This window comes from Eriocheir sinensis, chromosome 26, assembly GCF_024679095.1.
Source record: "Eriocheir sinensis breed Jianghai 21 chromosome 26, ASM2467909v1, whole genome shotgun sequence".
Taxonomy (NCBI): domain Eukaryota; kingdom Metazoa; phylum Arthropoda; class Malacostraca; order Decapoda; family Varunidae; genus Eriocheir; species Eriocheir sinensis.
Genome location: NC_066534.1, coordinates 9,217,315 through 9,232,554, shown reverse-complemented (window position 1 = coordinate 9,232,554; position 15,240 = coordinate 9,217,315). Strand labels below are relative to the sequence as shown.

The window sequence follows — 15,240 nt, the reverse complement described above, 5'->3', positions numbered from 1 at the left end:
CAATTCAACGAACCACAAGATAACAAGATAAATGTTCATATGGAAGAAGTCATAGTAACTAAAAAGGAGATATATAAAATGATGGAGGAGCTGGGAGAGAGGAAAGCAGTAAGACCGGATGGAGTCTCAGGTTATTTACTGAAAGAATGCAGAAATCAGCTGGTTGGACCGGTATATGATATCATAAAATGCTCAGTAATAACTGGTAAAGTACCAAAGGAGTGGCGGAGGGCTGAAGTGGTCCTTATATACAAAAGTGGAAAAAAAGGAAGAACCCCTGAACTACAGATCTGTATCATTGACCAGTGTAGTATGTAAAATATGTGAGAAAGTGATACATAAACAATGGACGAAATTTTTAGAAGAGCATAATATAATCACAAGTAAACAATATGGCTTTAGAAAAGGGCGCTCATGTGCAACAAACTTACTAAGCTTTTACTCAAGAGTGACAGACAAAATACAGGAGAGGGACGGATGGGTTGATTGCGTTTACTTGGACCTGAATTAAGGAGGTTTTCAACAAAGTTCTACCCAAAAGAATACGATGGAATATGGAGAATAAAGGAGGATTGAAAGGGAAAATGATGAACTGGATGGAAAGTTACTTGAGAGGGAGAGAGATGAGAACAGTGGTAAAGGACATGAAATCGGATCCGTATTTGTACCATTCATTTTCCAAGTATATGTAAACGATATGTCAGAGGGAGTAAACAGTTATATGAGCCTGTTTCCAGACGATGCAAAACTGCAAAGACATATAAGAAACAGTAAAGACTGAAATTCTGCAAGATGACCTGAACAAGATTTGGGAATGGAGTATGAAATGGGAGATGGAATTCAATGTGAAGAAATGTCAAGTAATGGAAATGGGGAAGAGTGAAGGGAGACCAAAATGGACATATAAAATGGGAGATGGGGAAATATTAAAGAAAGTTCAAGAAGAGAGAGATCTGGGAGTGACAATACAAGATAATCAACATCCTGAGAGTCATGTTAATAGGATATTCGGTGATACGTATAAAATGGTGAGAAATATAGGATTAGCATTCCACTACATGGATAAGGATATGACGAAAAAGTTAATAACCACAATGATTAGACCAAAATTGGAATATGCGGAGGCGGTTTGGTCTCCCCATAAGAAGAAATACATAAAAAACTAGAAAGAATACAAAGGATGGCAACAAAAATATTTCCAGAACTGGAGGGATTGACATATGAAGAAAGATTAAAGGAAATGGACCTACCAACACTGGAACAAAGAAGAGAAAGGGGAGACCTAATACACATTTATAAATTATTGAGTATAATGGAAGAAGTAGACAATATATATGAGGAGTTACTACTAAGAGAAGGAATAAACACCAGAAACACAAGAGGACACAGTAAAAAATTGAGAGACAAAGAAATATAGCTTCCCGCAAAGAAACATAGAGGTTTGGAACAAACTAAGTGAAGATGTAGTATCGGCGAAGAGTGTGCAAAACTTTAAGGAAAACCTGGACAAATACAGACACGGAGACGGGACCACACGAGCGTAAGCCCAGGCCCTGTAAAACTACAACGAGGTAAATACAACTAGGTAAATACACACACACACACACACACACACACACACACACACACGCACACACACACACACACACATACACACACACACACATACACACACAGAAGGAGGCAGGTATCAGCGCCTCTCCACCAGTGGTGGGGACGGAAGCTGAATGGTTAGCGTGTCGGCGCCGTCCTGCCACTGCTGGGATTTTTCAGTCGAGTGACCCAAGACTACCCACATACTGTCCTGAAGACCACCTATCAACCCGGACTCTAGTTTCTCTCTCTAAAGAGAGGGTCAAAGATGAGTTCCAGGGGGCAGCATGAGTCAAGCAATATGGCGCCACTAATAACACTCGCCTGCGCCACAAAGGGCTGGGGCCAACCATCAGACCCTACCAAGAAAGCCTACTGGCGCCATAGGCCGAAACGTAAAAATAAATAAATAAATAAAGCTTGGCGTGTTTCGGCGGTGTGTGACCGGTCCATGAGTCGAGGAAACAGGAAATCTCAATGTCAAACCTCAAATTCTCACAGCAATGCATCGATGCAGCAAATAAAGTGAACAGAATGTTGGGCTTCAATAAAAGAAACTTTTTACTCATGAATAAAGATGGAATATTTCCACTATACAATAGTTTAGTCACACCCCACTTGGAATATGCGGTACAGTTTTGGTCTCCCCACCATGCAAAGGACATTGCTAAATTAGAAGGTGTTCAGCGTCGGGCAACAAATCTTACGAAGAAAGGCATTCCACCCTTAACATGTTCTCTCTTGAGAAACGTCGCCTCCGAGGAAAACTGATCGAGTGTTTTAAAACACCTAATGATTTCACGAATGTAGACAGATCAACATTGTTTATGATCGATGACACTTTGCGTACGAGGAATAATGGCGTAAAACTCATATGTAGACAAGTAAATTCAAACTGCACCAAATTTTTCTTCACCAACGTTGTAGTGCGAGAATGGAATTAGCTCCCACCGTCAGTGGTCCAGTGTAACACGATTGACTCCTTCAAAAACAAGCTCGACCGTCACTTCCTTCAACTTAATATCAACTAGAGTTGAAATGCAACGTTTTGGAGCCTTCTGATTAGTGTAGATTCACTTAGGTTTGAGGACAGACCACCTAGTCTGGACCATGGGTTCTGTGTGGTCTGATTTTCTATGTAATTCTATGTAATTCTCTCTCTCTCTCTCTCTCTCTCTCTCTCTCTCTCTCTCTCTCTCTCTCTCTCTCTCTCTCTCTCTCTCACTCCCGACCTTCGATTCACCCCCGACTTCTCGATTCACTCCCGACCTCTCCTGAGAGACGGACGTGACCTCGTCCCGCTGCGGTCGCCACAGCCTCGCTTACCCGCGGTACCCGCCTTGTCAACCCTGTGTTTTCGTTGTGCTCTTGGGTTTGCGTTTGCTTTCACGTGAGTTTCAGAGTGTTTCCGGTGTTTTTGCGTGTGATTTGGCTGTTTCTGAGTGTTCTACGTGGGTTTCAGAGTGTTTCAAGTGTGTTGTGTTTCCCGTGTTTTTGCGTGTGATTTGGCTGTTTCCGAGTGTTCTACGTGGGTATCAGAGTGTTTCGAGTGTGTTGTTGTGTTTCCGGTGTTTTTGCGAGTAACTTGGGGGTGCTGAATCGTGCTTATGCTTGAGTTTCTGACTGTTTCTTGTGTGTTTCGAGTGTGTTGTGATCCCGAGTGTTTTCACGTGTGATTTGGGTGTGTCGGGTTGCGTGAGTTTCTCGTGTGTTTCTCGAGTGTTTTTTGCGTTGTGCTTGCCGACACCTCACCCTTTGAATTCCCCTGAGGATTGAATCTGCTCCTCCTCACTACACCCTCTTTAAATCCCCTAGAGGATTAACCCTTCCTACCCCCCTTTCCCTCACCTCACCTAAGCCCCCCAACCCTCGCTCACTTCACCTCCTTTCTGCTCCTCCTCACTACGAATCCCCTAGACTCTAGAGGATTAGCCCTTCCTACCCCTCCCTCACCTCCACATATTTCTAAGCTCCCCCCCTCGCTCACCTCACCTCTTTCCTAACCCTCCTTGATCTCGAACACCTCACCTCACTTCTTTCCTAACCCTCCTTGATCTCACACATCTCACTCACCCTCTCTCTTTCCCCCTCTTCACTCACCTCACATCCCTTCCTACTCCTCCTCTCTCTCACTTTACCTCCTTTCCTAAACCCCCTCTCACTCACCTCCTTTCCTAGTCCCCTTTACTCTGTGTTTTTATCTCTTTCATTTCAGGCAATCATAATCACTCTCAGCTAAGATGGCGCCTAAGAAGTGCAATACTTGTAACGATAGCTTCTCAGCTCATTTTTTTACAGGGCGTTCTGTTGTCTGTTGACTGTGTCTCTCCAGGCAGCATCTCGAGACAAGATTGCAGGAGCAAGAAGAGAAGATGGAAGCAGGTCAGAATAAAATAATAGAGCTTTCTCGCACTGTTGCCTCCTTGCAGGAATTCATCCAGGCTAACGTTGCCGTGGTGCCAAACCCTTCTCCCACCGCCCCCTTGCCCTCAGCGGTACCGTCGACACCAGCGGACAACACCACACAGCTGGAGGGTGGTAGTGGCACCGCCCATGATGGCTTCCCTGTCGTGAATGGAGGAGCCAAACCAGCCAGACAAGCAATTTATCCTGTTCATTGCTTCAACAGGTTTGCCATTCTGGAGGAGGAGGACGAGCAGGAGAGCACCTTCCTGGTGGGTGACTCCATGATTCGCCAGCAGGTAGTTGAGTTCTGCGGCAGAGTTCCTCGTCGAAGACGGAACTATTGCTATCCTGGTGCTGGGATCGACGATATAACTGCTGCTCTTGAAGAGATCTCCCCCCAGGCTACTAATGATCCACTGTTTGTTATTCACACAGGTACGAACGACGTCACCACGACCCGGTCTGAGGAACTCCTGGACAAGTACCGTAGGCTCATCCAGCAGTATAAGTTTAAATCCCCTAACATTTTGATTTCAGGAGTTCTACCACGGATGTGGGCGGAGAGCGACTTCTTCAGCAAGGTCTTCAGCCTAAACAACCGCTAACAGACTCTTTGCAGAAAGTTTGACGTGGAGTTCTTCAACGCGTGGGACAGTTTCTATTGACAAAGTGAGCTCTTCCACAGGAACGGAATACACCTGTTTCCCATCGGGGCAGCCAGATTCGGAAGGCTCCTCAACGACGCAGTACGTGACAACCGATCAAAAAACGACCCTCCACCCCGCCCGTGTAAATAGACGCCATGCATCGCAACAAAGCTGTGACCGTGATCCCGCAAGTACCACCACCTCTATTACCAAGCCTCAAGATAACTTAAAAATCCTTAGTTTTAATGCGCGTAGCCTAAGAAACAAATTTGATGAACTGAGATGTCTTGCTCTAACAGAAAATTTTGAAATAATTGCTATAACCGAAACATTTATCGACACCACAAATATTGATTTAAGTTCCGAATACAACATAGATGGCTACAGATTCTTCAACAAAGATCGTGTAAACCGTAGAGGCGGTGGCGTCGCCCTTTTTGTCAAAAGCTATTTGCAACCCACTGACAAAACACCAAGAGACAGTAACATTGAACATTTGTACGTGCGAGTAAACATTGCAAAAGTCAATTTAAATATATGTCACCTACAGGCCTCCCGGGCAATCACTCGATAAAGACCTTGAAATGTACAGCGTTTTAAGACAGTCACTTAATAACAACGACTCACTGATATTAGGAGACTTTAACTTCCTCCATATCGACTGGGCGACACTGTCAGGTACAGAAGGCGAGTCACATAGAATGATCGAATTTGTAGAAGAAAATTATCTAAGCCAAATGGTTTCTGAACCAACTCGACAAAATAACATACTCGACCTTGTTATAACGACCCAAGATAACCTGTCGTGCCCGGAAACTCGGGGCACTAAATGATGTAAAAAAAAGAAAAAGGGAGTTCAACTAATGGATATCTGGGGAAAAACAAGGGGGACTCACCCTGGGGGTAGTTTTGCTGCCACCACCCAGAGATCTACCGATGAACTATGTCACCGGTAGCTCACTGGGAACCTTAAGAGTATGTGTATATAAAGGACTAAGGATTTAATGAGGGATTAAATGACCCAGAGCGAGACTCTGATCCCTTGGGCAGGGTAGCGAGGTGAGCAGGGCAGCCTCGGGGGCGGTAAATGGTTAGTTTAACTCACAGCCGGCCGGACAAATCTCACAACGGGGAGTGACAAGAAATAAAGGCCTATATATAGGCGTGCTTACATTTATTCCTGTGACTTAGTTTAGAAGGTAATGCATAGGCATACCTGACGACACGGTTTACAATTAATTCCTCATTGAAGGCACGATTTACCCGAAACTGACGGAAATGGGCGAATGGACACACGACTGATTTCTAGTTTTCTCCTCTCACAATGGTAACCAGAATAAGGCTGAGGATTCTCCACGAAATCTTTACCCTTGTGCGGGTGTACAATTATTGTAAAACCAGGTACATATGATGTATGAAAGAGACTCAGAGATGGGGAACGTTACATTTCCGGGAAAGCCCATACACGACGAGAACCATCTCCGTCGTAAAGACAAAACATACAGCCTCTTATTTCACTAACACTTCTTACACTACAGATAAAGCACAGATTACTGGCTTATATACTCCCACAATACTTCCCGCAATAGGGGTACAGGAGGGAATTGTAAGGGGGACTCGACTCCCCGTTCCTACCTCTGGTATGGCTACAAGAACGCATACAGGGCTCTCTCCTACAGCTCCTACCGCGGAAAGAAGAGAAATATTGAGATTAACAACTAAAAGAACACATCAGGATGGATACACGGGTTCGTGTAGGTGTGTGTGGTGTGTGTGTGTGTGTATGTGTGGCAGAGGGAGTGGGTCGAACGGACCTGCAAAACACAGCGGATGAGCCTCCAATCTGCTTATTTCGTTTACTGGGATCAGAGATGCATTTACAGGATAATTAAGATACACATTGGCTAAAGGGGAGACAGTAATTGAACTGGGAAGCACGTGGGGGGAACAAATGGGGGGGGCGAAAACGGGAGAGCCACGTACATACCTGCAAAACACAGCGGATGAGCCTCCAATCTGCCCCGGGAAACGCTACCATGTGTTTTATACCAGCCCTGGGGCGGCCCCGTCGCGCAGACTCGGAAGCCAAGTAGCGGATTAATAATCTATCACGTTTTAATTCAAAATGAAGGGAAGACTAGGGTAGTTTATATATGGGTACGGTCTCTTAACGTGTAAGGTGACGAAATTTCATGTGGAGCAGCGGAAAAAATCTATGTAAGGGTGGATGACTTTAACTGATAGGGTATTGACAAGTAAGGGCTGGTAACAATTCCGAGGTGCGTGCGCTGGTAGGGAGAAGGGGGGGAAAGGGAGGGACGACAGACGCTAAGTTCCCTGGCGGGAAAGTCTTGGCGTGGCATTGCGCCATATGGTGTAATTGTAGTCTAAGGGGGGGGGGATGTATTCTGTTATGGATTGTGATTAAGAATACCTACTTACATTCTTACATATCTATGATGGACTTACAGTGACTTATAATTACTTACAACTACTTATGCTCACTTACAACTACTTGTAATCACTTATAATGACTTAACCTACGTCTTTTCCTTATACTTCTAAGTTTCTTCTCCGGCCTTCACATCCCGGCATTACAAACCTAGTCAGTAATGTCACGGTAGGAGAACACCTCGGTTCTTGCGATCAAAAATTAGTGCGCGTCGACATTAGAGCTCAAACATCAGTGACTGAAAATAAAGTAAAGGTGCCCAATTTCAAAAGAGCTAACTTCGTAGAAATCCGACAAAAACTAGCAGAAATACAACTATCAGATGACGGCAATGTAGAGGAAACCTGGCTAAGCTTTAAAAAATCACTTACTCACTCAGCAGAACACATTCGTCCCCTTGTGCGAGAAGCGAATTAACACTAATAAAAGCCCACCTTGGTTTAATAGCGAAATCAAACACTCATTCAAGGAGAGAAAATTGTTTTACAGATTAAAGAAAGAACATAGCACGCCCGAAAACATAAGTCTTTATAACGATGCCAGGCGACGAGTAAAAAGATTAGTATGTCAGGCAAAGCGTAGATATGAAGAAAATATTGCAGCCATCTGTAAAAATAATCCGAAATCTTTCTTCAGTTACATAAACAACAGAAGGGCGATCAGAAGTGGAATTGGACCTTTAACAAACAGCGACGGTGCACTAGTGACAGACAGCCAACACATTGCAAACCTCTTAAACAGTTACTTTTCCTCGGTGTTTAATAGTAACAGGCTTCCTCCCACTTCCACCAGCACCAGTACTAATGTAAATCTCGAGCATGCATTGCCTAATTTTGAAATAACAACCGATGAAGTCCTTAAAGCTCTCCATTCACTTAAAACAAGTAAAAGTCCCAGATCCAATAAAGTATATCCTATACTGCTTAAACTTTAAGCAGTATAGGGAGGAGACTATTTCGCTCTTTATTTCTTTAAGCCTTAAAGAAACAAAGAGCTAAATAGTCTCCTCCCTCACAACCGTATTCAACATGTCCTTGCGACAAGGTATCGTCCCTTCGGATTGGAAAAAGACTAACGTGACACCGATTTTTAAGAAAGGAAACAAAAAAATACCAGGTAACTACCGACCCATTAGTCTAACTTCAATTGTAGGTAAGCTACTTGAGAGCATAATTAGAGACAAAATTGTGAGTAACCTCGAAAGCCACTCATTAATTGGGGATTCACAACATGGCTTCCGTAACAAAAGATCCTGCCTGTCAAACCTACTGACCTTTTATAACGACCTCTTCTCAGTTTATGACGTAACCAAATCATTGGACGTAGTGTATCTTGACATCCAGAAAGCGTTTGATAAAGTCCTACATCATAAATTACTTTATAAATTAAAGCAAATAGGTATTGACGGTCAAGTAAACCAATGGATCGCGAATTGGTTGAGCAACAGACAACAAAGAGTGGTGATTGACGGATTTAACTCAGAGTGGGCGCCGGTCACTTGTGGCGTCCCTCAGGGTTCGGTTCTTGGCCCAGTGCTCTTCATTATTTACATCAACGACATGGATGTTGGACTCATTAATCGCATTAGTAAATTTGCAGACGACACAAAGATTGGTAACTCGGTTCTCATTGACGAAGACAGGCAAAGCCTTCAAGAGGATTTGCACAAAATTTCAGCTTGGACGGACAGATGGGAGATGCCCTTTAACGTAGACAAGTGCCAGGTCCTTCAAGTTGGAACAAGAAATAAGAAGTTCGATTACGAAATGCGCGGCGTTAAACTCACAAGCGTTCAATGCGTTAAGGACCTGGGGGTCAAAATCGCGTCAAACCTCAAATTCTCACATCAATGCATCGATCCAGCAAATAAAGCGAACAGAATGTTGGGCTTCATTAAAAGAAACTTTTTTATTCAAGAATAAAGATGTAATACTTCCGCTCTACAATAGTTTAGTCAGACCCCATTTGGAATATGCGGTACAGTTTTGGTCTCCTCACCATGCAAAGGACATTGCTAAATTAGAAGGTGTTCAGCGTCGGGCAACAAAAATGATCCCTTCCTTGCGCAACAAATCCTACGAAGAAAGGCTTTCCACTCTTAACATGTTCTCTCTTGAGATACGTCGCCTCCGAGGAAAACTGATCGAATGTTTTAAAATACTTAATGGTTTCACGAATGTAGACAGAACAAAATTGTTTATGATGGATGACATTTTGCAAACGAGGAACAATGGCATAAAACTCAAATGTAGACAAGTAAATTCAGACTGCACCAAATTTTTCTTCACCGACGTTGTAGTGCGAGAATGGAATAAGCTTCCACCGTCAGTGGTCCAGTGTAACACGATTGACTCCTTTAAAAACAAGCTCGACCGTCACTTCCTTGAACTTAATATTAACTAGAGTAGAAAAGCAACGTTTTGGAGCCATCTGATTAGTGAAGATTCACTTAGGTTTAAGGACTGACCACCTAGTCTGGACCATGGGTTCTGTGTGGTCTGATTTTCTATGTAATTCTATGTAATTCTCCCTCTCTCTCTCTCTCTCTCTCTCTCTCTCTCTCTCTCTCTCTCTCTCTCTCTCTCTCTCTCTCTCTCTCTCTCTCTCTCAGGTGGGGAAAATACTCACTGTAGCTGCAGAGGAGGAAGAGCAGCAGGTTCCAGCGTCCTCTTGTCCCTACGATGTCCATGATATCTTCGAAGGTTGTGACGTGGGACAGGTCACTCCCATTCGGTGAAGCAATTTTCTCGGTGTTGGCTTCGTTTGCTTCATTTTCTTCCTCAGTCTCTTCTATTTTCATGTTTTCATTCTTTGTGTTTTCGTCCCTATTATCTCTCTTAGTAGTTTCTTCAATTTCGACATCATTATCTTTCTCACCCGTTTCTCTCATTTTAACTTCTTAAACGTCTTCTGCTGAAATGGAAGGAAAATATTATTGACGGTAGGTAAGGAACGAAGAGATATGGAATGCCGTTGAAATACTAGGAATAGGTGAATACATGAAGTTTGCTTAATATGGTACACATACATAATAAAAAAACAGCTATAACTATTGGGTGAATATCATCAAGTTTATACAGAACTATGATAAGAAAATGTGATGCATTTATAACTTTTCTTTAATTCCTAAGAATATCACACATAAAATTGCCATATCTCCATTTTGGGGGAGACGAAACCTCTCAATTAATTAAGAAGGCATACGCCTTGCTTCACCAATCCGATGATGACACCCTGGGGCTCCTCCGAGCAGCAAGTCTCCTTGCGAGCATCTTTCCTATACCCAGTACTTCCCAACAGAATCCATCAACCATCTCTAGCCACGAGCTTAAAGGTCGTTCTCTTGTCCTCCTCTGGTCGATTAGGATTATCTTTTGCAAAACCAAGTATGATCGATTTCTGGGTTCGCGTGCAATATGTCCAAATAACCGAAGATGGAACAGACTATGCAGGTAATAGGCTTTAATAAAGTTTCTTGAAGTAATCCCACCCTTCAATCCTGACATTACCTGTCTGACCTAATCAAGAGAAGATGGGATTTCGTCAGTGGGTGGCCTAGCATCAATTATATATATATAATTATTTGTACCTTAATGGCTGGGAGCGTAGGCGCAACATCCAGCTTTGGATTGAAATTTAGGATGGAGATATTAGGAGGGAACAGAGTAGAGATTGCTGTCAGTAGCCTCAGAAACCTGTGTTTCGGTGAGGAAGAGAAGGTGAGGTTTAGAGGAGGAGAGATGGTGTCCCGCAGAATGGAAATTAGAACTAAGACCGCGAATGTTGCAGAAATTGATAAGCAGGAGGTTCGAGGAGTTATCAGGATCCCTCTCAAGTCGGCAGCCAGAAGGGGAGTCCTCCCTGGGGTAGTTTATGGTCCCCCCCCCCCCCCTCAGGAGGAGACTCCGAGGCAGTGTTATTGTGCGTCATTTTGAATTTTGAATTTTGGGAAAAGATGTGTATGTTATGTGAATGTAGTGTGGTGTAGAAAGAGAGAGGATTTGTCTTTAGAGAGCATGCTGAACTACTCTCTGGTGTTGATGAGACAAAAGGGAAACGGTTAGTGAGGACATGGGAAGGGTCTTTGCAGGGGTTCAGCACCCTCCTCACTTCCCTATATCTTCACCGGGAGTAGCTCACGTCCGTGCGGTAGGTGTCTTCCTACCTACTCCTACCAATATATATATATATATATATATATATATATATATATATATATATATATATATATATATATATATATATATATATATATATATATATATATATATATATATGTATATATATATATATATATATATATATATATATATATATATATATATAGATATATATATATATATATATATATATATATTTATATATATATATATATATATATATATATATATATATATATATATATACATATATATATATATATATATATATATACCACGTATTCGTTATATGCGAGGGTTACGTTCTGCAAAAAGCTCACATTATGTGAATTCGCATATATCGAACCTATCATCCCTTTAATTGGACTAAGAGGACTCCCCTTCTGGCTGCCGACTTGAGAGGTGTCCTGATAACTCCTCGAACCTCCTCCTTATCAATTTCTGCAACATTCGTGGTTTTCGTTCTAATTTTCATTCTGTGGAACACCATCTCTCCTCCTCTAAACCTCACCTTCTCTTCCTCACCGAAACACAGGATTCTGAGGCTACTGACAGCAATCTCTACTCTGTTCCCTCCTACTATCTCTATCCTAAATTTCAATCCAAAGCTGGATGTTGCGCCTACGTGCGCAACGACATCACTTGCTCTCGTGCCCACGACCTTGACTCTTCAGAATTTTCCACCATCTGGCTAAGACTTCATTGTCATTCTATTACTAAATACATCTGCGCTTTTTTTTTTTTTTTTTTTTTTACAGCTAAGGAGACCGCTCAAGGGCGCAAAGAAAAAAAAGAAAAAAAAAAAGGCTCGCTGCTCACTGCTCCCGAACAGAGTTTAAAGGAGTGTCCAAAATTAGAGGTCAAAATCAGAGGCGCTGTTTATCTCTCACCTAACTCTACTAACTATGTAAAATTCTTTGACTATTTGAACTCTAAATTGGAGCACATCTTGACTCACTCTCCCTTCGCTGAAATCTCCATCTTGAGAGATTTCAATGTTCACCACCAGCTTTGGCTTTCATCCTCTTTCACTGACCAGCCTGGTGAACAAGCCAACAACTTAGCTCTCCTCAACGATCTAGAGCAGTTGGTACAGCACCCTACACGTATTCCCGACCGTCTTGGAGACAATCCTAACATTTTAGACCTCTTCCTTACCTCTAATCCTTCTGCATACTCTGTCAAACTGTTCTCTCCGTTGGGCTCCTCCGATCACAACCTTATTTCTGTATCCTGTCCTATCGCTCCTGTTCATCCTCTGGACCCACCGAAGAGGCGATGCTTCAGGCATTTTGCCTCAGCTCGGTGGGACGACCCGAGGATGTACTTTTCCGATTTCCCGTGGAATGATTACTGCTTCCAGGAGAGAGACCCATCTGTGTGTGCCCAGCGCATCAAAAAGGTGATTGTCTCAGGAATGGAGGCATACAATCCCTCAAACTACCGCCCTATAGCTTTACTTTCCTGTCTATCTAAAGCTTTTCAATCAATCTTTAACCGGAAGATTCAAAAGCACCTTTCCACTTCTAACCTTCTATCTGATCGCCAGTATGGGTTCCGCAAGGGGCGTCCTACTGGCGATCTTCTTGCTCTCTTAACTGACTCTTGCTCATCCTTTCTTAGCCGTTTCGGTGAAACTTTCTCAGTTGCTTTAGACATATCGAAAGCCTACGATGGAGTCTGGCACAGGTCTATGCTTTCTAAACTGCCCTCTTTCGGATCCTATCCCTCTCTCTGTTCCTTTATCTCCAGTTTCCTTTCCGGCCGTTCGATCTCTGCGGTGGTAGACGGTCACTGTTCTTCCTCTAAACCTATCAACAGTGGTGTTCCACAGGGCTCTGTCCTATCACCCACTCTCTTCCTGTTATTCATCAATGATCTTCTTTCCATAACAAACTGTCCTGTCCATTCATACGCCGACGACTCCACTTTGCATTATTCAACTTCTTTCATTAGAAGGCCATCCCAAAAGGAAGTACACGACTCCAGACTGGAGACTGCAGAACGCTTAACCTCAGACCTTGCTATCATTTACGATTGGGGTAGAAGGAACCTTGTGTCCTTCAATGCCTCAAAAACTCAATTTCTCCACCTATCAACTCGACACAATCTTTCAAACACCATTCTTTGACAACACTCAGCTGTCACCTTCCTCAACACTAGATATCCTCGGTCTATCCTTAACTCAAAATCTCAACTGAAAACTTCATATCTCCTCTCTCGCTTAATCAGCTTCCTGGAGGTTGGGCGTTCTGTATCGTCTCCGCCAGTTCTTCTCCCCCGCACAGTTGCTATCCATATACACGGGCGTCGTCCGCCCTCGTATGGAGTATGCATCTCATGTGTGGGGGGCTCCACTCACACAGCTCTTCTGGACAGAGTGGATTCTAAGGCTCTTCGTCTCATGAGCTCTCCTCCTCCTACTGATAGTCTTCTACCTCTTAAATTCAGTCGCGATGTTGGCTCTCTTTCTATCTTCCATCGCTATTTTCACGCTGACTGTTCTTCTGAACTTGCTAACTGCTTGCCACCCCCCTTCTCGCGGCCCCCGCTCATGCTCATCCCTATACTGTCCAAACTCCTTATGCAAGAGTTAACCAGCATCTTCACTCTTTCATCCCTTACGCTGGTAAACTCTGGAACAGCCTTCCTTCATCTGTATTTCCTCCTGCCTACGACTTGAACTCTTTCAAGAGGAGGGTATCAGGACATCTCTCCTCCCGATATTGACCTCTCTTTCGGCCACCTCTTTTGATTCTTTTTTAGGAGCAGTGAGTATCGGGCTTTTTTTTTATTATTGTTTCCTTTTTTTGTGCCCTTGAGCTGTCTCCTTTGTTGTAAAAAAAAAAAAAAAAAAAAAAATAGGTCATGTTCCAAGACCCGTTTTCGAACCCATATCTCAGTAAGGATTCATCGCAGCGGAAAAAGCCATAAACATTTTTTGTTTAGAATTGCCTCCTCTACAACTTTTGTATCTATAAAAGTTTTTGTATTTATGAAGAAAATGCATTTTTGTCTCAGTAGAAGGAAAGGGGAATTAGTCTTACGTCTAGCAGCGAAAATGTGGCTGTCAGCATACCAACGCGGAATACGGGTATCAAACACGATTAGACGTGTAAAATTCTGGAATCTCGAACGTTAAGTTAAAATATGCATGTTTTTTTCTACTATATCACGTACTGTATATTCATATGTATTTTGAATCTGACTGAAGGGAAATCAGGACACAGATATTATACTCGAAGTTGTATATAAACTGTGCCTCCGTGCTGTCACCCTGCCTGGTCAAACTCTTTCGCCTCTGCCTGTCAACATCTACCTTTCCTTCTTGCTGGAAGTATGCCTTCATACAGCCTGTGCCTAAGAAGGGTGACCGCTCCAATCACTCAAACTACCGTCCTATAGCTTTACTTTCTTGTCTATCTAAAGCTTTTGAATCAATCCTTAACCGGAAGATTCAAAAGCACCTTTCCACTTCTGACCTTCTATCTGATCGCCAGTATGGGTTCCGCAAGGGGCGTTCTAATGGTGATCTCCTAGCCTTCTTAACTGACTCTTGATCATCCTCTCTTAGCTGTTTCGGTAAACTTTTGCTATTGCGCTGGACATATGAAAAGCTTTTGATAGGGTCTGGCACAAATCTTTGCTTTCCAAACTACCCTCCTACGGTTTCTATCCTTCTCTCTGTACCTTTATCTCCAGTTTCCTTTCTGACCGTTCTATTTCTGCCGTGGTAAACGGTCACTGTTCTTCCCCTAAATCTATTAACAGTGGTGTCCCACAGGGTTCTGCCCTATCTCCCACTCTTTTCCTGTTGTTCATTGATGATCTTCTTTCCAAAACGAACTGTCCTATCCATTCCTACGCCGATGATTCAACTCTGCATTACTCAACTTCTTTTATGAGAAGACCCCCCCTACAGGAATTTAACGACTCAAGGCTGGAGGCTGCAGAACGCTTAGCCTCAGACCTTACTATTATT

At 43.1% G+C, this 15,240-nt stretch overlaps 1 protein-coding gene across 8 annotated transcripts in view; it reads right to left on the bottom strand.

Moving 5' to 3' along the window:
- LOC127003739 (organic cation transporter protein-like) overlaps positions 1-15,240 on the bottom strand; it is a 351,884-nt gene that overhangs the window by 61,260 nt on the left and 275,384 nt on the right. Inside the window, exon 16 of one of the 8 annotated variants that reach the window (XM_050870710.1) lies at positions 9,727-10,011. The exons of 6 other annotated variants lie outside the window; for them this stretch is intronic. Coding sequence is in view for 1 of the 2 variants with exons in the window: in XM_050870720.1 (XP_050726677.1) it covers positions 9,727-9,988 (262 nt within the window). In the remaining variant the exon portion in view is untranslated. Of the gene's footprint in view, positions 1-9,726; positions 10,012-15,240 lie in introns of those variants that run through there. One more of the 8 variants, XM_050870720.1, reaches the window with a different exon arrangement.